Consider the following 23,707-nt stretch of genomic DNA (forward strand, 5'->3'; position numbering starts at 1 on the left):
TTCTGATGGATTATGTTTTGTTTTTCTAAATGTCCTGTTATTACTTCCTTCATAATAGATCTGAATAATTTCCCAACGACAGATGTTAAACTAATTGGCCTGTAGTTCTCTACATTTCCCCCCCCCGCCCCCGTCCCTTTTTGAATAAAGGGTATCATATTAGCATTTTTCCAATCCACGGGAATCATTCCCACACCCAGGAAATTTTGGAATATTGTAACCAATGAATCCACTTTCTCCAATGCTATTTCCTTTAAGACCCTGGAATGTAGGCCATCAGGCCCTGGAGACTTGCTTGCCTTCAATCTCAATAGTTTGCTCAGTACTTTTTCTCCAATGATGATGATAGTTCTAGGTTCCTGCCTTTCCATAACTTCTGCATTTTCTATTTTATTATTGGGATGGAACTCATGTCCCCCACTGTGAAAACTGAGGCAAAATATTGATATGTGTCTCAGCCATTTCTATTAACTCCCCAGCCTCATCTTCCAATGAACCAACATTCACTTTAGCTCTGCACCTCCTTTTTATATGCTTATAGAAGCATTTGCTGTCCATTTTTATATTTTGTGCCAGTTTTCTGTCATAATCTGCCTTTCTTTTTATTACTTTTTTAGTGACCTTTTATTGATCTTTATAAGCTTACCAATCTTCCAGTGTGCCACTGGTCTTTGCAGTACAGTATATCTTAATTTTTGTCTTTATCTTATCCTTAATTTTTTCCCCCTCTTATCAAGTTTCATCCTCTGGATTATATTTTAGTTGGGAATACTTAAGTATCTCCTTAGATATGTGTCACTGTTCATCAACTGTCCTATCTTTTAGTCTCCCCATCAGTCTACTACGGCCAAGTCTGTCCATATACTTATTTAATTTCCTTCTTTAACCTCCAGAACACTAATGTGGGACTCCAGTTCCTCACTCTCAAATTGAATTTGTGATTCTAGCGTGCTATGATCATTCTCCTCTAGAGGATCCTTAACTATGAGATCATTTATTACTTCATGCCCTATTTCATGACATAATACCGAATCTAGAATAGGGCATGAAGTAATAAATGATCTCATAGTTAAGGACAATCTCTAGTACATTCAATGAACTCTCCTTTGAGGCTACCCTAGCCAGTTTGATTATTTCAGTCAACATGCATGTTAAAATCACTGCTGATTATTGCTGTAACCCTCTAAACACTTAGTCAGCATCTTAAATCTATGCCCTCTACCATGGGAAAATGTGCCTTACCTGATGCCAGTTTCAGCGCCTCACCTGGTGCCAATTTCACTGCCTCACTATTTATCGGCGTCTGTATTTGTTTCTAAGTGGCCAATGGCGACGCTCTTTTATTCCCATTGGCTGCCTTGAGCAAACATCACAATGAGCACTGCATACCTGTCAGATTTTGGCCAATGAGCACTCAGGAACGCCCAGCGACTCTTCCTGATTGGGTGTGTTCTCTGTCACTGTAGCTGGGCGGCTCGCACTCACACTCGCGCTCTGGGGATGAGGATTGTCCGCTGGTTACTGAAGGGCCGGGCTTCAGCCCCGACCCCCAGGCAGCTGGAGCATTTCTCCAAGTTCTCGCCGTCTCCACTCTCCATGAAGCAGTTCCTGGATTTCGGTAAGAGAGGGGTTCGAGTTCGGTGTAAGATGCAAGGCAAATCCGTATCCCATGTCCTGCCCCAGCTCTTGCCTTGCGCTCCCTGTGTCCTGTCCTGGGGCCCCTTTGTCTTCTACTGACCCCTGTCCTGGGGTCTCTGTGCCCTGCACTGGCCCCTGTCCTGGGGTCTCTGTGCCCTGGACTGACCCGTGTCCTGGGGTCCCTGTGCCCAGCACTGACCCGTGTCCTGGGGTCCCTGTGCCCAGCACTGACCCGTGTCCTGGGGTCCCTGTGCCCAGCACTGACCCGTGTCCTGGGGTCCCTGTGCCCTGCACTGACCCGTGTCCTGGGGTCCCTGTGCCCTGCACTGACCCGTGTCCTGGGGTCCCTGTGCCCTGCACTGGCCCCTGTCCTGGGGTCTCTGTGCCCTGGACTGACCCGTGTCCTGGGGTCCCTGTGCCCAGCACTGACCCGTGTCCTGGGGTCCCTGTGCCCTGCACTGACCCGTGTCCTGGGGTCCCTGTGCCCTGCACTGACCCGTGTCCTGGGGTCCCTGTGCCCTGCACTGACCCGTGTCCTGGGGTCCCTGTGCCCTGCACTGACCCGTGTCCTGGGGTCCCTGTGCCCTGCACTGACCCGTGTCCTGGGGTCCCTGTGCCCTGCACTGACCCGTGTCCTGGGGTCCCTGTGCCCTGCACTGACCCGTGTCCTGGGGTCCCTGTGCCCTGCACTGACCCGTGTCCTGGGGTCCCTGTGCCCTGCACTGACCCGTGTCCTGGGGTCCCTATGCCATAGAACCCTACAGTGCAGAAAGAGGCCCATCGGGTCTGCACTGAACACAATCCCACCTCCATATCCCTACATATTATACCCACTAATCCCTCTAACCTACGCATCCCTGGACACTAAGGGGCAATTTCTTAGCACGGCCAATCAACTCAACCCGCACATCTTTGGACTGTGGGAGGAAACCGGAGTACCTGGAGGAAACCCACGCAGATATGAGGAGAATGTGCAAACTCCACGCAGACAGTGACCTGAGCCAGGAATCGAACCCAGGACCCTGGAGCTGTGAAACAGCAGTGCTAACCACCGTGCTACTGTGCCGCCCAATGCCATGCACTGATTCCTGTCCTGGGGTCCCTGTGCCCTGCACTGACGCCTGTCCTGGGGTTTCTGTGCTGACCCCTGTCCTGGAGTCCCAGCAGCACTGTCTCCTATTGATCCACCCCCTCATTTACTTGAGGAAAAGATATCCTATTTCTTTTCATCCTGAAGGAGTTCACTGTACGCTGAATTGCCCCTCATCTTTGGTTTTCCTTTCTCTGCATCTGCCACTTGGCAGGAGATGGACCTGTGCGCTGTACTTATCCATCTCGAGTGTGAGGCTCCCTACACCTGTCCAACCCCATAGAACATCTCTGTTACTTGCAACCACCCATCTCTTGGAGGGGAATCGCTTTGCATCCCAGGATCAGCATCTGCTTACATCTACATTTAGATGCCCTTGTGGCTTCACCCAAATCTAGGGTTTTATGTATTCTGTATTTATCTCTTCACAGGTGTTCCTGTATCCAGATCTGCCCCTCTTCCCGGAGAGGAGGGCCTTGTGCTGGGGTGGTCGCTCTGCACTTTAACTTCTCTTCTCCACAGTGGATTCTTAGGTGGATCTTTCCACCTTATGGTCTCCTTGTGATATACAATTATTTCTCCTGCCTGGAAGAAATGTTAGCCCTACCACTTTAAGAATGGAATCTTTTTCAACAGCAAGATTTAGTCCAAGATTGATTATGTCAATTTTTCTTGCAGGCTTCACTAATTGCTTTGGTAATTGAATTTGGAGTGTTTAGATGGCTTTGTTCAGTGTTTGGTTTTTGTTATTGCTACCTATCACAAACATTATGGTTCTTTCAAGCCTTTGAATACGCTTTAATCATAGTCACATGAATTAGTTTGTGACACAAATAACCACAGTATAAAAATAACACATTGTGAGAGGTAGCCATCATCAGCTGCCTCATAACGCAGCCATAACCTAAAGTTTATTTGCAGGGTATTTGTAATTTTTTTGAATGTTTTCAAATACACTGTGGTATTTACAGTAAACCATTATTGTAACAGTAATATGAGATTACATTGTTCATGTCTCTGTTTTGACCTTCGTATGTTCTTCTGTTCCTTTTCAAAGTGACACACAGCTTTGGGGCTCTTTGCATTCTTGGCTATGACAAGAGCCATATTTAGCTGAACTTTGTTCTAAGCAAAAATCAGTCCCAGGCTATTATTACAAGCAGTTTGTATCTTTATTGTTCTCTGCAATGCCACGATATTAAATAGGGTAAGAATTTTAAAGAGGGAAAGCCTGAAGATTTTTGTGTTTGTTTCTAAAGTACCTGGAATCATGATCTTGCCTACTTCAATTAAACATTTTTCTAGTTTTGGGAATAAAACAAAAATTTATATAAGGTATTCAAAAGTACCTTGGGGGAATGAAACAGTCCTTCACTTTAAAATGTGTTCATATTTAAAAATCATAAAAACCCAGGTGATATTTTCATAGAAGAGGGAGGCAAAAAGAGGCTGTTCTTTGATAAACCTTTTTTCACATGGGGATCAATGTGAGATTATCCACTTTGGTGGCAAAAACAGGAAGGAAGACTATTACCTGAATAGTGGCAATTTATGAAAAGGGAAAGCGCAACATGACCTGGGTGTCATGGTGGAACGGTTGCTGAAGGTTGGCATACAGGTACACCAGGCGGTGAGGAAAGCTAACGGCATACTGGCTTTTATAGCAAGGGGATTTGAGTATAGGAATAAAGATGTCTTGCCACAGCTTATATAGGGCCAAACCTTGAGTATTGTATGCTGTTTTTGTCTCCTAGTTTGAGGAAAAACATTCTTGCTATTGAGGAAGTCCAGTGAAGGTTCACCAGACTGATTCCTGGAATGGCAGGACTGACATATGAAGAAACATTGGATCGACTGGGCTTGTACTCACTGGAATTTAGAAGAATGAGAGGGAACTTCATAGAAACATATGAAACCCTGATGGACTGGATAGGCTGGATGCAGTGGAGAATGTTCCCAATGTTGGGGATGGGCAGAACTAGGAGTCACAGTCTAAGAATAACGGGTAAACCATTCAGGACTGAGATGAGGAGGACCTTCTTCACTCAGAGTTGTGAACCTGTGTTGGGGCTAGTTTGTTAAATATGTTCAGGAAGGAGTTGGATGTGGCCCTTGTGGCTAAAGGGATCCAGGGGCGTGGAGACAAAGCGGGAATGGGATACGGAAAGTGAATGATCAGCCATGATCATATTGAATGATGTGCAGGCTTAAAGGGCCAAATGGCCTACTCCTGCATCTGTTTTCTATCTTTCTATGTTTTTAAGTCTATAAGATTACTAAAGGGATTTTAGTGCACGTGCACAGATGATTTCTTGTACACACCTTTGATAGTGTGAACAATACATTTGGAAAATGTTCAAACTACTCCATTTATTGAATGTCTAATGTGTTCCAAACATGACCAATTTCAGTTGTACCAATATTTAGATATGTATTGGAACATACGTCTCTATAATATTTTGCACATTAGTACATGCATGAAAAAGCAGGGTTATAAAGCTCCAATGGATCACAGTGCAAGAGTGATTGGCGGAACATGCTGTTGTTACATTTAGCTAATCAATAACATTGAGTATTTTAATATCAGAGTTTGTTTTCTCTTTTCCCTGGCCATTCTTGTATTTAAAGAGAAATCTCGATTACATGACAATCTGTATAGTTTTCCTGATCAAAGCAGGTTTGCTGAAGCCTCGAATCATGCTGTCTCCATTAGGTTCCGGAAATGGTTGTGAGAAGACATCCTTCGTATTCCTACGACAAGAACTTCCAGTACGGCTTTCCAATATCATGAAGGAAATCAACCTGCTTCCAGATAATTTACTGGGAACTCCATCTGTTCAGATGGTTCAAAGTTGGTGAGTGATGAGAAAAATAGACAGGGTATGGAAGAAAATGTTTGTTTAGTTTTTGTATGGTGCATGAAGATTGAATTTGAGTAACTTTTTTTTGTTGAGGCTCTTGGCATTATAGATAACAGTATCCTTCTGATTCTCTGTTTGGTTCCTTACAGCATGTTATTGTTTTCTGGACAATTACTTGAACTTCCCTGTAAGGATAATAACTGCTTTTAATCATGTTAGTTGTTTTTTGGTCAGGAAACAGCAGGGTAAAATATCACGCTTGGCATTATTTTCCATCACCATCCATACCATTAGCAAAAAAAACTCTGAGTTGTAAATTTTAACTTTAATGTTAGCCATTTCTATTTTAACATTTGAAAAAAATTGCATCCTTGTCAGTTAATTTGACTGTCCAAGAGGCTGTTGAAGCTGGATAATGTTAATAGCATTCTGGCTCATTCGGTGAAAGGTATAACTATGGAAGTGATTTATGCTAATTTTACCAGAGAGGAGCTGATTGAAAACTAGGGGCAGAATTCCTATGACACCAGGTTTAAGTCCAACCGATTTATTTGATAGTAAACTCGCAAGCTTTCAAGGTTAAGCTCTTCTTCAGGTGAATGCCATTTACCTGAAGAAGAGCTTAACCTCGAGCTTGTGAGTTTACTATCAAATAAATCGGTTGGACTTAAACCTGGTGTTGTCAGATTTTTTACTGTGTTTACCCCAGTCCAACACCGGCATATCCACATCAGAATTCCTATCCCAGGACACTGTCCCACGCCGAATGCCTGTCCCAGGACGCTGTCCCACGCCGAATGCCTGTCCCAGGACGCTGTCCCACGCCGAATGCCTGTCCCAGGACGCTGTCCCACGCCGAATGCCTGTCCCAGGACGCTGTCCCACGCCGAATGCCTGTCCCAGGACGCTGTCCCACGCCGAATGCCTGTCCCAGGACGCTGACCCACGCCGAATGCCTGTCCCAGGACGCTGACCCACGCCGAATGCCTGTCCCAGGACGCTGACCCACGCCGAATGCCTGTCCCAGGACGGTATTCTACACAGTCACAGATCCAGACAATGTCCCAGACAGAATCCTAGTCTCAGGGCACTGTCCACATGATGTCCCTGGCCAAGGATACTGTTGCAGAATGAATCCCTATCCCAGGATACTGTCCCGCATCAAATCCATGTCCCAGGACACTGTCCCTATCCTGTTGCAAGTTTAGTTGAGTGGGGAGAGGGTTATTTAATGAGGTGGACCATCAGCACCTAGGTCTCCACACCTTTGGCGTCACCCCCTCGGTACCACCACCCTCCAGCCCCCCACCCCTCACAACGCCCTGCACTTCTGTCATCTCACCTGGCATTGAACAATGATACTGGGCCTTGGGTTGATGTCATAGCGATAGCAGCTGCCACCTCCTCAGTGGTGTTGATGTTCAGCAGAACAAATTTGTTGTCTGGAAATTAGACAAATTTTCATTAAAACTTGTTTACAGGTGCTCTTACTAGTACAACAAACAAAGGACAAGAGTCGACTCACAATTATACTTAAATAAACTTTGGTCTTTGACTCAATACTCGTGGTACCAGACTTCTCACAAAACTTTTTTAACTGAAATAAACAACTCTATCTTTCATTCTCTTACTGGCTGACAGCTCTCACTGGGCGAGACTCTGAAGGTTATTGATCTGAAGGGAAGGCAATGAAGGCAGCTCTCCAAGCAGTGGATGAAATCCCAGTCACCTGCATTATATACAGATGCAGGTGTTGAAGGCAATTTTTTTCTTTTAACATTTTATGCTTGTTTTAAAAGATATAAAATTTAAAAGGAAAAAGTTAGTTCCATTTGAGTTACATAGATCAGCCAAAAACTATCGACATTGTTTAAGGAACAGCTTGACCTTGCTCATCGCCCAAAATGTTGAGACATAGAAAAAGATAAAACATATTGTCCAACCTAGCAGAGTGTTTGGGATTCATTCTTCCTTCGCCATTGAAAATGGTGGCAAAACAATATATTTCATCCTTCCGGTGTGAAAAAGATACTAATTATTTCTATTTTGAAATTGACATTATTGCAGATGAAATTTTGATGCTTTGTGGTCAAACCTTCTGAGTAAGTGAGAGAAATGTTACCCTTCTGTAGCATAAATGTTATGGTATTGTTTTTGAGTCTGCAGAGTTTTGAAATTTCTGCTGATTGTTTGAAACAACTAGACAATTGTAAAACCATTTTATGCTCAATCTGTGTGCTTTCTCTGAATGCTGCAGTGAGTGAGCACCATGTAGGACAAATTTGTTGTCTGGAAATTAGATAGTTCGACCAGTTTGTACTAGAACTCGTTTACCCAGGTTATCTTACTAGTGCGACAAACAAAGGACAAGAGTCGACTCACAATTATATTTAAAATAAACTTTGATCTTTATTTCAGTACTCATGGTACCAAACTTCTTACAAAACTCTTAACTCAAATAAACATTTCTATTTATTTATCCCAAGACAGTGATACTACCCATGAGATTGAATGGCCAGGCTTGCTCCACCAGATGCGAGTCTTGGGTCTTCACTGAGTTCCGAATTTAGTCTTCCACGTGGCGAAGGTTGGTCTCAAGTATTTGCTGCTTCCTTGCTGCATCTCTGCTGCAACACCGAGTCTTTGCTGGGATTGGCCTCCAGGTGCCTCTTCTCATTGCCCTCCTCGCGTCTTTCTGGAAGCGTTTCCGGCTTCCAGCCAATGAGGTTACCAGACGAAGGGTCACAGCCAATGGAATTGCTGATTCCATATACGGAAGTAGCCAGAGCCCCCTTCCACAGGTGCACAGAGTGTACGTAGCTCTTTTCCATTACAAAGTAGCGGTAGGAATTTGAGGTGCCAAAGAGGTTGGCCGAAACTGGGGAATACACAGATACTGTTCTTATTTGGTCAGGGCTGAGCTCCTCTGGTTCCAATCTCCCCAGCAAGTGCAGGTTTGTTCTTGCTCGCCTCTGACTTTTGTTTGAGTTTCAACTTAGCTCGTCCAAATTTCCATCATGCCTGGCTGTGGATGTTGTTGGCTGTTATTTAAATTAGAAAGTCCAATTCTGTAGCTGGCCTAGCTGTTCAGGCTACAACATGGAATTTTAAGACGAAAGCAGCACATAAGAGAAACATTTCATCATCTCAAGAAAAGGCTACCACTGAGCTAATCATCAAAACTTTGACTTCTTTTGCCAAGTCACAATAAGTTTTATGGAGTATGTACCAAGAAAGTTATTTCAAAACTTGTAATTATATGTACATACTCTGGTCATTAAATGCAAAGTTTACATAAATGTTATAAATTTATTTGTATCAGCTAATTGCTCCTGCTTTTCTGTTTGCTTATTTTAGCACAGACCCAGTGTTGAGCTTCGGTTGCATACGTATTTTAGTAATAAACTGACACACTGTACTGGAAAGATTTCTTCCAGATTGTTTAGTATGGCTGAGTTGGGATGGGAGGAGACATAATAAGGCTGCTTGACTTGCACATGAACTTTCTGATTTTCATCTCAAATGAAAAACACAGGAATTTTGTTTATTGCCTGACTGTTGCTGATCTTAAGGAAACAGTGGAGGTGGTGGGGTTAGGCCACTCAGAAAGTTGTGTGTTTATGGTCTAATATTATCCTGTAATTGACTGTGGTCCGGGACATTGTCTGGATCTGTGACTGTGTAGAATACTGACCTGGGACAGGATTTGGCATGGGACAGTGTCCTGGGGCATGGATTTGATGTGGGAAGTGTCCTGGGATAGGGATTCAGTGTGGGACAGTGTCCTGGGACAGGGATTCAGTGTGGGTCAGCGTCCTGGGACAGGGATTTGGTCTGAACCAATGTCCTGGGATAGGGATTTGGTGTGGGACAGTGTCCTGGGATAGGGAAAGAAATTCTTCTCCGTAAAGCAAATATTTGATTAAGCACTGTTTTTGCCTTGAATACAGTATTAATAAATGCATATGGCAGCACAGTGATTAAATTATCTGTCTAGTAAGACAGAGTCCTGAACTAATAACCAAGGAATTTTGAATTCAAATCCCATCATGGTAGTTTGGGAATTTACATGTAGTTTAAAAATTCTGTAAAAACAAAACTAGTAACCACCCAATATGAGTGAAGTTCCACACCATCATGAACCACCCTGTTCAGAATCATTTGAACAATTGGACAAGGATAACAATATTTACATTCTGCGTCTGATCCTGATCTGAAATCTGGACTGGAAATTGGACACTACCCCATAACCATTAAGGAATAATATACTAAGCAGGAATTACTAAGCAGGAATTACTAAACTTTCACTGGTATTTCATCTGTCATTTAATTCACCATTCACTCCAGATTTTTTTTTAGATGAAATTATGCTGCATTTTGTCTCTTTTTTGGGTTTAGGTATGTGCAAAGTCTCACCGATATTCTGGAGTTTTTGGACAAAAGCCCTGATAATTACAGAGTTTTGACAGAGTAAGTTTAAATTGTAATCTGATTCCAGAAATTCACCTACGTTTCCAATAAAGTTAGCAGCCAGAATTTTCCTTTACAGCTTTAGATGCCCAGCCCACCTGCACAAGTGTGGAATTGCACAAGATAATGTCAGGTGGGCATCCTGTCGTCAGAGTGATGATGTGCCATATCATGGTTAGCAGCCATGTATGGGAATGGAAAGCACGTCTGCTGGTAACATTTCAGCTACTTGTTGAAGCCGCAGTCAACCAGGATTTTTAGTGGCCTGCGCACTTTTGCGTCGGCTCCTTGGGCCAACTGGCCAGGCAGCCTTCATTCTTTTGCACTGATCCAGGATGGGATTAAATGCCCGAATGTGCATCAAGTTTGATGATTAAGGAGCATTGCTGTCAGTTGTTTGTTCTTTCATTATAGATAGCTTGAGGCATTTGTTGTGTGGAATTATCCTTTCAACAACACTGCAGCTCCCTGAAGCATCTCCAAAGCAGTTGTCAGCCTCTAGGGAGCCACATGAAACAACCTGCCTGCACCATTACTCGCTTTGGTGCTCACCCTCCCCCAACAGTGCTAAGTGCCTCTCAGCATGCATTTCACACTAGCTGCCAGTTAATGGGCCAACCAGTGTGAGGCCAGGAGTGGATTTCACATTGGCATCTGGTCCTGCCGATCGTACTCGTCCTATAAACTAGAAATTCAAGTTTGAGTGTGCAGCAGAGTATATTGTCATCGCTGGAATTTACAGAATCAGAAAACTGACCTCTGCTACAGGATACTGGCATAGTGAGGCAACTTACAACTCCACTGCAAAGGTAATTTGTAGTTGATCAAAATATATTCAATAACCTATTAAATGAAAAGTTTAAAAAGAAATCAAAATTCTCTTTTCCCTCCTTCCGCCCACTGCTTCTTTCATCCTCCCCTCTAAGCTTCCCACTACCTTCTGCTCTTGCCCATCCCTCATCCCCAGCCCCCTCTATTCCTAAGTCTCTGCTCTGTTTGCTATGTGCATCTTTCTGTCTTCACCTTGGTTTTTTGCCTCTCATCCCTGGCTGGGTCCAGTTATTCCACTGACCTGTAACCTGTTTTACTTTTTACTGCTAATTTCTTGATTCATCCTGTCGATTACATTGTGGGCCCAATTAGTGATGTATAATATTCCAATAAGCAGACACTGACTCATTTTGGGCTCCCTATCTTAGTTATTCTCAACATCAGTTAAGTGGAGTTATTTGAAGTGGCATAATATATCATAGATGATTTATTAGCACTGTGTGTTTTAGCTTCTCAGATACACTGATTAACATCCGAAATCGGCACAACGATGTCGTCCCAACTATGGCCCAGGGAGTCATAGAATATAAAGAGGCATTTGGGGTGGATCCCGTAACTAATCAGAATGTGCAATACTTTTTAGACCGTTTCTATTTGAGCCGAATCTCTATCCGCATGCTCATCAATCAGCACAGTAAGTATGAGTGGAAAGCCTTATGGTGAACAGTGACAGCTTACCATAACGGTCCTGTAACTACAGTATTCTGCCGGTTGGTGCCATGTCGAAACAATTAAAGGGTTGGTGCAAAAGTGAAATATGGTGGATACTGGATAGTTGAAATAAAAACCAAAAGTGCTGGATAGTCCTCAGCAAGTCAAGTAATCTCTGTGGAGAAAGAAAGAGAGTGAGGATAATGGAGGGGAAAAAGCATGGAACATCTGAAAGAGGAGAAGGTTTCCACAACCTGGAATGTGGTGGAAAAAGACTGGTGGACCGATAGGGGATCTGCACTCCAACCACATGCCCACATCTCCATGGACAGGCTTTTTAATGAGTGTAATAGGTTAGTGGAAAGTGGTTGTTGCAAATGGTTGTGGATGCTGGATCAATTGAAATTTTCAAGCCTGAAATAAGTAGATTTTTGTTAGGTAAAGGATATCAGGGATATAGATCAAAGGTGGGCAAGTGGAGTTGAGATACAGATTAGTCATGATCTTGCTGAATAGAGAACAGGTTTGAGGGGCTGAATGACATGCTGCTGTTCTAGTTTTATGACCAGAAATTATTTGGTTTACAGTAAATGCTACAAATTTTTAAAAAACTTACAAACTACAAATTATTTAAAATCAAATTGTTTTAACTAAGACTGATAGGTGTACCCATTGGCCATCAAAATAGTTGCACCTCTAGCCTGGCCCTGACTACCAACTCAAATGGTCTGGAGAGTTGTTAAATTCAGTAACTTCCCCTTATTTTTCTCATAACATTCTGTATATTTCCTTACTGCCCTTGCAGTCATTTCTGCATTTTTAAAAAATTATCCCACATTCACCCTTTTCACCTCTTAATATGCTTAGAAAGACAAATCCTATTCTCTTTTGGTACTTTCTTTCTTTGTACTCCTTTGTTACATTTTATCAAATGTTGATTTGAAAACTTGAATTATGGCTAAATTTGGTTTGGAAATAATTGACACATTTTTGTTTTTGTATTGTAATATTTTTGGTATAAAATTATAGGGTCCACAAAACTTAATCATGTTTGAAGTTAGATGGTGCTGCTTCTGATAATATCAGCTGAGAATTAATACCTTGCCTTAGAAATATAAGATGCTAATATCAGTGAGAATTGGCTACACACTAATTTGGTTTTGAAATAGAATTAATATTTAATAGTTGAGTAGATATTATCAACAATTTAAACCACATATCAGAAAAGTTAAGGGCATGGCCTTTCATAGCTTTCCCTTGGTGAAACTTGGATCTGAATAAAGGCACTGACTATTTAAAACCTTTTATGAAGAAGAGTTTCTTGGTATGAACTGTGATAACGCCACCTAAAACAATTGTTTTGTTACTTTATCATACCAGCCCTTATTTTTGATGGCAGACGTAATCCAGCCCATCCCAAACACATAGGTGGCATTGACCCTAACTGCGATGTGGTTGAAGTGGTGAAAGGTACGTAATGCATTGAATGAAATATAATAACTGAAATATTATAGCATTGGGTTAACTACACCACATCATTATTCCATATTGTCAACCATAATATAAGTTTACAAGATATCCCATGAACATGCAGTTCACTAAGATTCTTTCAACAGCATCTTCCTAACCCGTGACCTCTACCAACTAGAAGGACAAAGGCAGCCGATGCATGGAATACCACCATCTGAAAGCTCTCCCTTCACCCCTTCAAGCCACCCACTGCCCTGACTTGGAACTATATTATCATTCCTTCACTTGTTACTGAGTCAAAATCCTAGTCTTCCTTCTCTAACAGCACTGTGGGTGTATGTATACCAGATTGACTATGGTGGTTCAGGAAGGCTGTCCACCACCTTCTTGAGCAGTTATGGAAGAACAGTTGGTTCTTCCATAAAATGTTGGCAAAACCAGCAACATCCACACCCAAAAAATAGCTATTTATTGACGCAGCTGAAATGATGTTGTGAATGTGCCACTGTCAATTAAATGATATTTTTAAAAAGGAGTCTCTTCAGTTAAATGGTGGGAAAAATGCTTCTATTTTGTTTTGAATCCTGGAGTCTTTTAAGAATCTAGATTTGATTTCTCCCATTCCACTAAATTATAAATGTCATTGTGTTCTCTCTGGGAGATAACTGAATGGACACTGCTGTGATGTTGCACTATGTTCAGATATTTTGAGGTCACTTCGTCCATCTTATCTGCTAAAGGAAGTGTGTGGCTCAGAGGAGAAACTAAAGGTAATTCTGTTTTTAATTTAGATCTCTAGATTGCTATTTGGGTGAAGTTCACCTTTGGCCAATGGGAAAAGAAGAAAGGGCGTGGTGTAAAACAGGGTGATTGTTCGTTTAATACCATGGGGTGGATCTTGAGCTCACACTCTCCGTCTGCAGAATTGGCGGCAGGGGCTCAAGATCTAGCGAAACCCAGAAATTGCAAATCTCGCTGCCATTTGCCAGTGATGTAATCAGGTTAACGCCCACAATGAGCGAGAAGCTGATTTTAATGTGTTTAAATAAACTTAAATATAATTTTACAACACCCACCTCCCCTCCCTTGCATGATTCTTCCCCCTCAATAAATTTACAACAGGTTAACCCGGACGTGAATCTCTTGAGGGAATCCCTCCTGGGATACAAAAATGAATCTGCCCCCGGTGGTGAGGGACATAACCAGACAATGTCTTGGCAATACAAGGTTGGCACTGTGCCCCAGTGCCAGAGATGGGCCCTATGGGAGCCTCACATGAAGGGGCTCATTTATTTCCGGTGGTTATGGGTAGTAGACATGGAAATGGTGGGTATTCTGGTGATGTTGGGGGAGGAATGCAGCGGGGCTGGGGAGGGTAGAAGTGGAGAGGAATGCTGGCAATGATTTTGGGAGGGCAGAGGCTGATGCCAGTGATGACCACAGGGCAAGGAGGGGATGCCGTTGTTCACTGTTTGACCGGGGGTGGGGGGGAGCGCAGAGCCGCTACAACCTTTGTAGTAGTGGGGGGAAGGTGGTGTTATTTGTTTGAACTGAAAGGGTGCCCAATCTCAGTGCAGCCAGCTTTACCAGAGTGTTTAGGACTGCCTCTCAAAATGACAGCGTGAGACATGCCCCCTACTTTTTTCACAGTGTCATAAGATCTGGAGAGAAAACCTGCCCATTTCAGAGAAACATACTGGTTTTCTTCAGATCCTGACACTTTGTCATTTTTTGGTAAGATTCCGCCCCATATCTCTCTCCACATCATTTTTCAGGATGTTTTAACACCACTGCCTAATGATATCCTGAATGGAATTACTGTGATTTCCTTCCAGACTAGATTCAACAATTTACAGTGTTTTATCCAAATTTCACATGTATGTTTTGCATCTTATTGAGATTGGCAGAACAAAACCACTACATTAGACCGAGTTGGCACATTGCCATTCCTGTTAGTTTCCACGCTCATCCAGCCTTGTATTCTGCTACATTGTTCATGTATTTTAGGAAAGATGCCCAAAGTCACTCTGTCTGCTGTAGCTGAATGATTTTTTGATGTTGGAGTTTAGGCAAAGAAAATAAAAAAAACTCACAAAATTATCTGTTCAATCAAAATGCTGCCTTTTCCTCCGAGAATATTGCTGAATATGTATTTTAAATCCCCTGTGCTCAGCATGTTGATCTAGTTTATTAATGCAAAGGACATCTATCAATATTGTGTATTGGAAGAACACAATTCTGATTTTAAGAAGAGTTAATCAAATAGATGGTAAAGTGTTCCTGTTTCTTGTGATTCATAGATGCCTGTGAAAGTGCAAAAATGCTTTGTGATCAGTATTACTTGACTTCTCCTGAGGTGGTGATTAATCAATTCAATGGTAAGTTACAGTTGTATCTTTGTTTCATTGAAACATTGCCTTTAAGGAATTAAAATCATCCTACTATTCTAATATCATCTTCAAGGGCAGAGAAACCCGATTCCTTTTTTTTCAGGATTAATTACTGCCTTTTCTCAGTCCCTCACCTTTACACCAAATTCCAGGAGTCATTGCCTGTACAATCTAGTTCATCCATGCAGGAGCCATTGTTGTTTTTCTTTTAACCCCATCCTTGGACTCATTTCCTACCCGCCTCATCTCTGGCCCTGAATTCTCATCATCTTGTGATTTCTCCCCCCACTGACCCCACTCAAGCTCATTTTATTATTAATATCCAACCATTCCTTGCTCAATTGCCTGCTGACTCAACTACTATTCATCTAGTGCTCTTTCCCTCACTCTCAAGCTGGCTGGTATCTTTCAATGATTTCCTTTCCTGAGGTATTGTCTTCACTACTGTTCAAAAACCCACCTTTCACTCACCAGCTAATCCCCATTTCCAACTATAATCCTCACTTCTCTGTCCTTCAGATAGAAACCAGGACCATCCCCAGCTACTCCAGCTCTCTGTTCGAATCACTCTGTTTCTACCTCTCTCATTAGCACTGCAATGGCCTGAACTAAGATGACATTAAGTCCATTGTCAGTAATCAGATGTCAGTGATACATTACCCTTCTTGTTCTTGTTTTTCTTCATTACTCCCCCCAGTTCTTCTGTCTTCAGTTTTTAGGCTGTATAGTTCTACATCTGACTACACTGTAACTTCCTCAGTCCAGGAGGATGCTTGGAACCAAGGCATTTCTGGATTTTGAAGCTCTCTGAATTGTAGAATAACATTAAAATGATTAAATATTATAAAGCACAAATAAAAAAATCCAAAAACTGCATCTTCCATGTTTTCAAAGTATTGCAATTTACTAAAGTAACTAAATTACTGTATATCCTGAAATAAAAACAGGAAGTGAAGGAAAATCTCAGCAAGTCTGGGAACATCTGTGGAGTGTAACAGGGTTAATGTTTCAAGTCCAAAGTGACTCTTTTCAGGACCGAGGAGAGATAGAAATGTGGTGCCATTATGCCGTTGAGAAGAAAGGGGAAGGGTCATGTAGAACTAAAGGGAAGGTCATTGGTAGATTAGAGAGCAGAGAGATTAAATAAGAAAGATGTCATTGAATAAAAGGCAAAGGGAGCAGTAATGGTTGTGATGAAGAAACAAAGCATTGGTCCAGTATTAGTAGCAGAATAGGACATAGAGTGTAGAACATAAAACAGTACAACACAGTACAGGTCCTTCAGCCCTTGATGTTGTGCCGAGCTATGTCCAAACCCAAGATCAAGCTATCCCACTCCCTATCATTCTGGTGTGCTCCAAGTGCCTATCCAATAACCACTTGAAAGTTCCTAAAGTATCCAACTCCACTATCACAGCAGGTAGTCTATTCCACACCCCAACCACACCTACCTCAGACATCCCTCCTGTATCTCCTACCATGAACCTTACAGTTATGCCCCCTAGTAACAGCTACTAAACAATAAAGAACAATTCTTTTTGAAAGCAAAAACCTGAGAAGATACAAACTGGCTCTTGGCAAAATAAAACTCAAAATAGAGGAAAGAGTTCATGGTATGAAGTTGTTGAATTCGGTGTTGAGTCCAAAAGTCTATAAAGTGCCTAACTGGAAGATGAGATACTGTTGCATAAGTTTGCTTTAGGCTTCACTGGAATATTGCAGCAGGCCAAAGCCAGAAACATGAGCATGAGAGCACAGTGGTGAATTTTAATGGCAAGCAACCAGAAGGTCGGGATCTGACTTGTAGACTTGTCAGAGGTGTTCAGCAAAGTGGTCATCCAATCTCCATAGATCTCCCAGTGTAGAGAGGTGACATTGTGAGCAGTGAATACAGTAGACTAAAGTGAAAGAAGTAGACGTAAGAGTGCTATTTGGGGCCTTGGAAAGAAGGAAAGTGAAAGGGTAAGTGTTACAAGTTTTGTGATGCAAAGGAACTGTGACTAGGCCTGTGACTAGTGGAGTGCGCAGGGACTGGTGTTGGGTCCATTGTTGTTTGTCATCTATATCAGTGATCTGGATGATAATGTGGTAAATTGGATCAGCAAATTTGCTGATGATACAAAGATTGGAGGCGTAGTGGACAGTGAGGAAGGTTTTCAAAGCTTGCAGAGGGACTTGGACCAACTAGAAAAATGGGCTGAAAAATGGCAAATGGAATTTAATGCAGACAAATGTGAGGTATTGCACTTTGGAAGGACAAACCAAAGTAGAACGTACAGGGTAAATGGTAGGACTCTGAAGAGTGCAGTTGAACAGAGGAATCTGGGAATACAGGTACAGAATTCCCTAAAAGTGACATCACAGGTGGATAGGGTCATAAAGAGTGCTTTTGGTACATTGGCCTTTATAAATCGGAGTATCAAGTATAAAAGTTGGAGTGTTATGGTAAGGTTAAAGGCATTGGTGAGGCCAAATTTAGAATACTGTGTACAGTTTTGGTCACCTAGTTACAGGATGGATGTAAATAAGGTTGAAAGAGTGCAGAGAAGGTTCACAAGGATGTTGCAGGACTTGAGAAGCTGAGTTACAGAGAGAGATTGAATAGGTTAGGACTCTGTTCCCTGGAGTCTAGAAGAATGAGGGGAGATTTGATAGTGGTGTATAAGATTTTGATGGGTATAGTCAGAGTGAATGCGAGCAGACTTTTTCCACTGAGGCTAGGGGAGAAAAAAACCAGAGGGCATGGGTTAAGGGTGAAAGGAGAAAAGTTTAAAGGAAATATTAGGTGGGGGCTTCTTCACGCAGAGAGTGGTGGGAGTGTGGAACGAGCTGCCAGATAAAGTGGTAAATGCAGGGTCACTTTTAACATTTAAGAAAAACTTGGATGGGTTCATGGATGAGAGGGGTGTGGAGGGATATGGTCCAAGTGCAGGTCAGCGGGACTAGGCAAAAAAATGGTTCGGCACAGACAAGAAGGGCCAAAAGGGCTGTTTCTGATCTGTAATTTTCTATGGTTCGACGGAAAGTGCTGTGGGAAAGGGACATGTTGTTGGGGGTGTTAGAGGAGTAGATCTGAGCATCAGAGAGAATGGTCCAATTGTCCCTTCAGAATCCTGACAGGAGAAGGGAAGGTGGTGACATCATGCTGGAGTTGACAGAATTGGCAGAGGATGATCCTTTGAATAGGGAGGCTGTTGGGGTGGTAGGTGAGGATAGGGGAAACCCTATCATTGTTTCAGGAGGGAGGGGAAGGGGTGAAAGCAGAAGTGCGTGAATTGGGCCGGGCACAGTTGAGGACCACAGTAGGAATGGGGATATCCTAGGTTGAAGAAAAAGAAAGACATGTTGCATGTGTCAATGTGGAAAGTAGTATCTTCAGAACAGGCGTGACAGAGAAAGTAGGAGAATGGAATGGAGTCCTTAAAAGGAAACAGGATGTGAGGAAGTGTAGCCAGGGTGACTGAGAGAATTGGTGGGCTGATAAATACTGGTAGACAGCTTAACCCCAAAAATGGAGGCAGAGAAGTCAAGTACAGGAAGGATCAGAGATGGACTGTGTGAAGGTGAGAGAAGGATAAAAATGAGAATTAAATTCAATGAATTATTACTGAGCTGGGAAAGAGCAGGAAGCGACACCAATGCATTCATCACTGTGCCTGAAAAGGAGTTGTGGAAGGGGACCTGAGTAGGACTGGAGCACAGAATGTTCTATACACCCTACAGAAAGGTGGATGACCAGGGCCCATGTGGGTGCCCGTGGCAGTGCCTTTTAGTTGGAGGAAGAGAGACAAGGTAAAGAAGAAATTGTTCAATTAGGAAACAGTTCAGCCAGGTGGATGAGGGTGCTGTTGAATGGTGATAGTTTGAACCTCTGTTCAAGGAAGAAGCAAACAGCCTTAAGACTGCCCTGGTGGAGGCGTAGAGGGATTGAACAACCATAGTGAAGAGGAGGAAGTTAGGGATGGGAAACTGGAAATTGTTGAAATTACATGAGGCATCAGAAGAATCACAAATGTAAGTAGTAGGAGACTTGACAGGGGAAGAAAAGATAGAAAGAAATAGGTTGAATGGGCATAAACAGATTGTGTATCCTAGGTCTGCAAAAGGACAGAGGACCTAGAATTAGAACTATTAACAGGCCTCGGCTGGAGAAAGTAGGGCCATGATGAACATTCTATACCAATCTGCTAACTTTATCCATTGTCCATCTTGGCTCTCTCCTATTTCAAGGATAGTTGCAGCACCATGAGTAGTGAGTCTGAGTTGTGGGACCTGCTGAAAAGATTTTGAGATGATTAGTATTTCTGAATTTCCAGCTGGAGAGGTTACAACACACCCAGAGCATCTTGAGTAGTGGATTCTCTTCCCACTTTGTTTTCTCACCTCAGGGATCCCCCTGGGATCATTTCTTCCCTTTTACCCTTTTTATATCACCATACTGTCCTTGGCAACATCATCTGCAAACCCAAGATAGCTTTCACATGTATGCCAATGATACTCTGCTTTATTTCTCTATCATTGATCATGATTCATCGATTGCCTTTATATCAAAAGACTCAGTTGCTTATAGATGTGTCTATGTTGGCGTAGATTTTTATGTCTGCTTTCTTGAAGCCATTGAAGTCTAAAGCAAAATTTTCAGAGCTATTAGATATTCATAGTTCCTGTAGGTCCTATAGGTCATAGAAATCTTACCATAGATATCAGTTGCTGCTGTGCACATTTACAATAGAGTTTATAGAAGAAATAAAATGTGATTCAGTGAAGCAAAATCATGTTTAATATAATAAAATTCCATTACATTGCAAGTATTTTCTGATAGTATTAATCTATTTCCACTTCCAAAGGACCAATCTGAAATCAGTTTGTAGATGTATTCTTAAAGTTAACAGATAAAAACACCCTTGCATATTTTCTGCACCCCTGCTATTTAGCTCAAAATTTATGAACAATGTTCTTCACTTCTTCAAGTAAACCAATTGCTGCAGACTGGCAACAATTAATATATAACCTGTTAAAAAGGTTATGATCAACAAGTTAAGAAAAACAAGAGAATTGGAAAAAATATGAGAGTCAATTTCTTCTCCACACATCCTCCAGCCCAGCTCCAGTATTCAAATACCTCTTCTTGAGCATTTCCTCTTCTTGAGCTCTCTGCCCAAAGGTCCAGGGCAATTATTTGACAAAACCCGATTGTTTGCTGGAGCAGAGGAGTGAAGGAGCAGAGAGAGAGATAAGAATTTACCTGTTAAAAACCTGTTTAAATAAGTTTAAAGCACTTTGTTCCTTGTAGAACTGTTTAAATCATTTAAAAGCATTTTTGCGGGCTTTTTGTATTTACCTCTTTAAGAATTCTGAGGGAGTGGTTAAAAGGGAGTTGTGGGCCAGCAAGCTTTAAATCAGCGCCAGGTTTGAAAAGAGGCCTGGTGTAGACAGCGGGCAGCGGAGTGAGAGGGAAGCAGAGTGAGCTATTGGGGCTTAATATCAAAAGGGCTGGAGAGAAAAAGGGCCAGGTAAGTTGGTGTGGAAATTTTCAATACTACTACAGTGAATAATGGAGGGGCATGTGATGTGTGGTTTCTGTATGATGTGGGAACTGGTGGACCCCAGGGTCCTTCCCAGTGACCATGTCTGCAGTAAGTGCAGGTTGCTGGAGGAGCTCCAGCTCAAGGTAGATGAGCTGGCCTCTGAGCTACAGACGCTGAGGCTCATCAGGGGGAGAGAGGGTGCCATTGTCAATGGGGTGCAAGTGACATCCACCCCCCCTAGACTGGCTAACTCTAAGGGTCAGGAACAAGAGGGGGCTGCTGGGAGGAGGAAGGGGGGTGGGGAGCGGAGGAAGGGGGGTGGGGAGCGGAGGAAGGGGGGTGGGGAGTGGAGGAAGGAGAGTGGGGAGTGGAGGAAGGAGGGTGGGGAGCGGAGGAAGGAGGGTGGGGAGCGGAGGCCTCAGCCTCTCAATCTGCATAACAGGTTTGAGGCTCTTGCTTCCAGTGTGGACGAGGACGAGGGAGGTGAGGTTGGTGAGCAAACTGCACACGGTACAGTGATGCAGCAGGACATAGGCAAGGAGAAGGTGAAAAGGAACGTAGTAGTGATTGGGGATCGTGGGGTGAAGGGTATTGACACTGTCCTTTGTCACAATGACAAAGTGCACAGAAGGGTGTGTTGTCTGCCTGGTGCTCGGGTCCGGGATGTCGCATCTGGGCTGCAGAGGAACCTGGAGTGGGAGGGTGAGAATCCGGTCGTTGTGGTACATGTGGGTGCCAACGACGTAGGCAAAACGCGAACTGAGGATCTGGGGAGGGAGTATGAGAAGCTGGGAATGGAATTAAAGAGTAGAACTGACAAGGTAGTTATCTCTGGACTACTGCCTGAACCGAGTGCAGATGGGCGTAGGGTTGACAGGATTAAAGAAGTGAATGGGTGGCTCAGGGATTGGTGTGGGAGGAATGGGTTTGAATTTATGGGGCATTGGCATCAGTATTGGGGTAGGTGGGACCTGTTCGGGCGGGATGGGGTGGGTCTGAACCGTGCTGGGACCAGAGTGCTGGCGAATAGAGTAAAGAGGACTGTAGACAGGGCTTTAAACTAATTGGGGGGGGGGGGAGGGTGCGAGGGTAGGTGACATTACGGGGTCTAAAGTTGAGGAGAGGGTACAGGTAAGGGAAGAGGCCGAGGATGTCCCAATAATAGAGGGAGTAGGGGGCGTGAGTATGGTTGGTGGCATTACGGCAAATAGGGTCCAGGTGAAGGCTGGGATGAAGGCACTTTATCTGAATGCACGAAGCATTCGGAATAAAGTGGATGAGCTGGTGGCGCAGATCGGCACAAATGGATATGATCTGGTGGCCATTACAGAGACGTGGCTGCAAGGTGACAGGGACTGGGAGCTGAATGTACAGGGCTATCAAGTGTTTAGGAAGGATAGGCAGGAGGGAAAAAGGGGGGATGTAGCTCTGCTGATTAAGGATAGCATCAGGGTGGTAGCAAGGGATGATATTGGAGCCAAGGAGCAGAAAGCGGAATCGTTGTGGGTAGAGATTAGGAACAGCAAAGGGAGGAAGACGCTGGTGGGTGTCGTCTATAGGCCCCCGAATAATGATCTGGAGGTGGGGCGGGCTGTTAACGCGCAAATAAGTGCGGCGTGCAGGAATGGGACAGCCGTAGTTATGGGGGATTTCAATCTACATATAGATTGGTCGACCCATGTTGGACGCGGTGGGCTCGAGGAGGAGTTCTTGGAATGCTGCCGGGATAGTTTCCTGGAACAGTGTGTGTTGGAGCCGACGAGGGAGCAAGCTATCTTGGACCTGGTGTTATGTAATGAGGCGGGTAGAATTAGTGACCTTGCGGTGAAGGAACCTCTTGGGGAGAGTGATCATTGCATGGTGGAGTTTCTGGTGCAGATGGAGGAGGAGAAAGTGGGTTCCCGGACACACGTCCTTTGTTTGAACAGAGGGAAGTACGGTAGGATGAGAGAAGAATTGGCGAATGTGGACTGGGGGAGTGCGTTGGAAGGTAGGTCTGCTGAGGAGCAGTGGAGGATCTTTGAGGAGATCTTTCTTGGTGCTCAGCAGAAATTTATTCCGATGGTCAAAAAGGACAGTAGGAGGAGAGGTAATAAGCCGTGGATAACGAAGGAGGTGAAGGAAAGTGTTAAATTAAAAGCGGAGGCGTTTAGAGTAGCTAAGAGTAGTGGGTGAGAAGAGGATTGGGAGAGGTTTAAATGTCAACAAAGATTGACAAAGAAGATGATAAAGAAGGGTAGGAGAAACTATGAAGCTGGGCTTGCGCTTAATATAAAAAAGGATAGCAAGAGTTTTTATAAATATATAAAAAGGAAGAGGCTGGCTAGGGTGAACATTGGTCCCTTAGAGGATGAGAAGGGGGACTTAGTGGTAGGGGATGGGGATATGGCTGAGGTCCTGAATAACTTTTTTGTTTCTGTCTTCACGGAGGAGGACGTGAATAATTTGCCGGGTGTTAGACATGGAAAGGTGGTAGGACTGGAGGGTCTTAATGACATTACTGTTACTAGAGAGGAGGTGCTCGACAGACTGGAGGGACTGATTGTGGACAAGTCGCCAGGACCGGATGGAATGCATCCGAGGGTTCTGAAAGAAATGGCGGAGGTGATAGTGGATGCCTTGGTGGTTAATTTCCAGACGTCGCTGGATTCCGGGGAAGTGCTGGAAGATTGGAAAGCGGCTAATGTTACGCCGTTGTTTAAGAAGAGTGCCAGGCAAAAGGCAGGGAATTATAGGCCAGTTAGTTTAACGTCTGTTGTAGGTAAAATGTTAGAATCT

The 23,707-nt window shown here is 43.5% G+C and overlaps 1 protein-coding gene across 4 annotated transcripts in view; it reads left to right on the forward strand.

The window, feature by feature from the left end:
- The first annotated feature begins 1,480 nt into the window (after positions 1-1,480).
- Positions 1,481-23,707, forward strand: part of pdk4 (pyruvate dehydrogenase kinase, isozyme 4) — a 44,798-nt gene continuing 22,571 nt past the window's right edge. For 3 of the 4 annotated variants that reach the window (XM_080207796.1, XM_080207819.1, XM_080207810.1), the window contains exons 1-7: positions 1,514-1,618; positions 4,483-4,733; positions 5,442-5,583; positions 9,988-10,059; positions 11,340-11,524; positions 12,922-13,011; positions 15,312-15,389. In XM_080207796.1, the coding sequence (XP_080063922.1) occupies positions 4,547-4,733; positions 5,442-5,583; positions 9,988-10,059; positions 11,340-11,524; positions 12,922-13,011; positions 15,312-15,389 (754 nt within the window). In that variant the 5' untranslated portion in view covers positions 1,514-1,618; positions 4,483-4,546. Of the gene's footprint in view, positions 1,619-4,482; positions 4,734-5,441; positions 5,584-9,987; positions 10,060-11,339; positions 11,525-12,921; positions 13,012-15,311; positions 15,390-23,707 lie in introns of all 4 variants that reach the window. The other variant, XM_080207803.1, reaches the window with a different exon arrangement.

Source organism: Carcharhinus amblyrhynchos, chromosome 2, assembly GCF_965287045.1.
Source record: "Carcharhinus amblyrhynchos chromosome 2, sCarAmb.v2.hapA, whole genome shotgun sequence".
Lineage (NCBI taxonomy): Eukaryota > Metazoa > Chordata > Chondrichthyes > Carcharhiniformes > Carcharhinidae > Carcharhinus > Carcharhinus amblyrhynchos.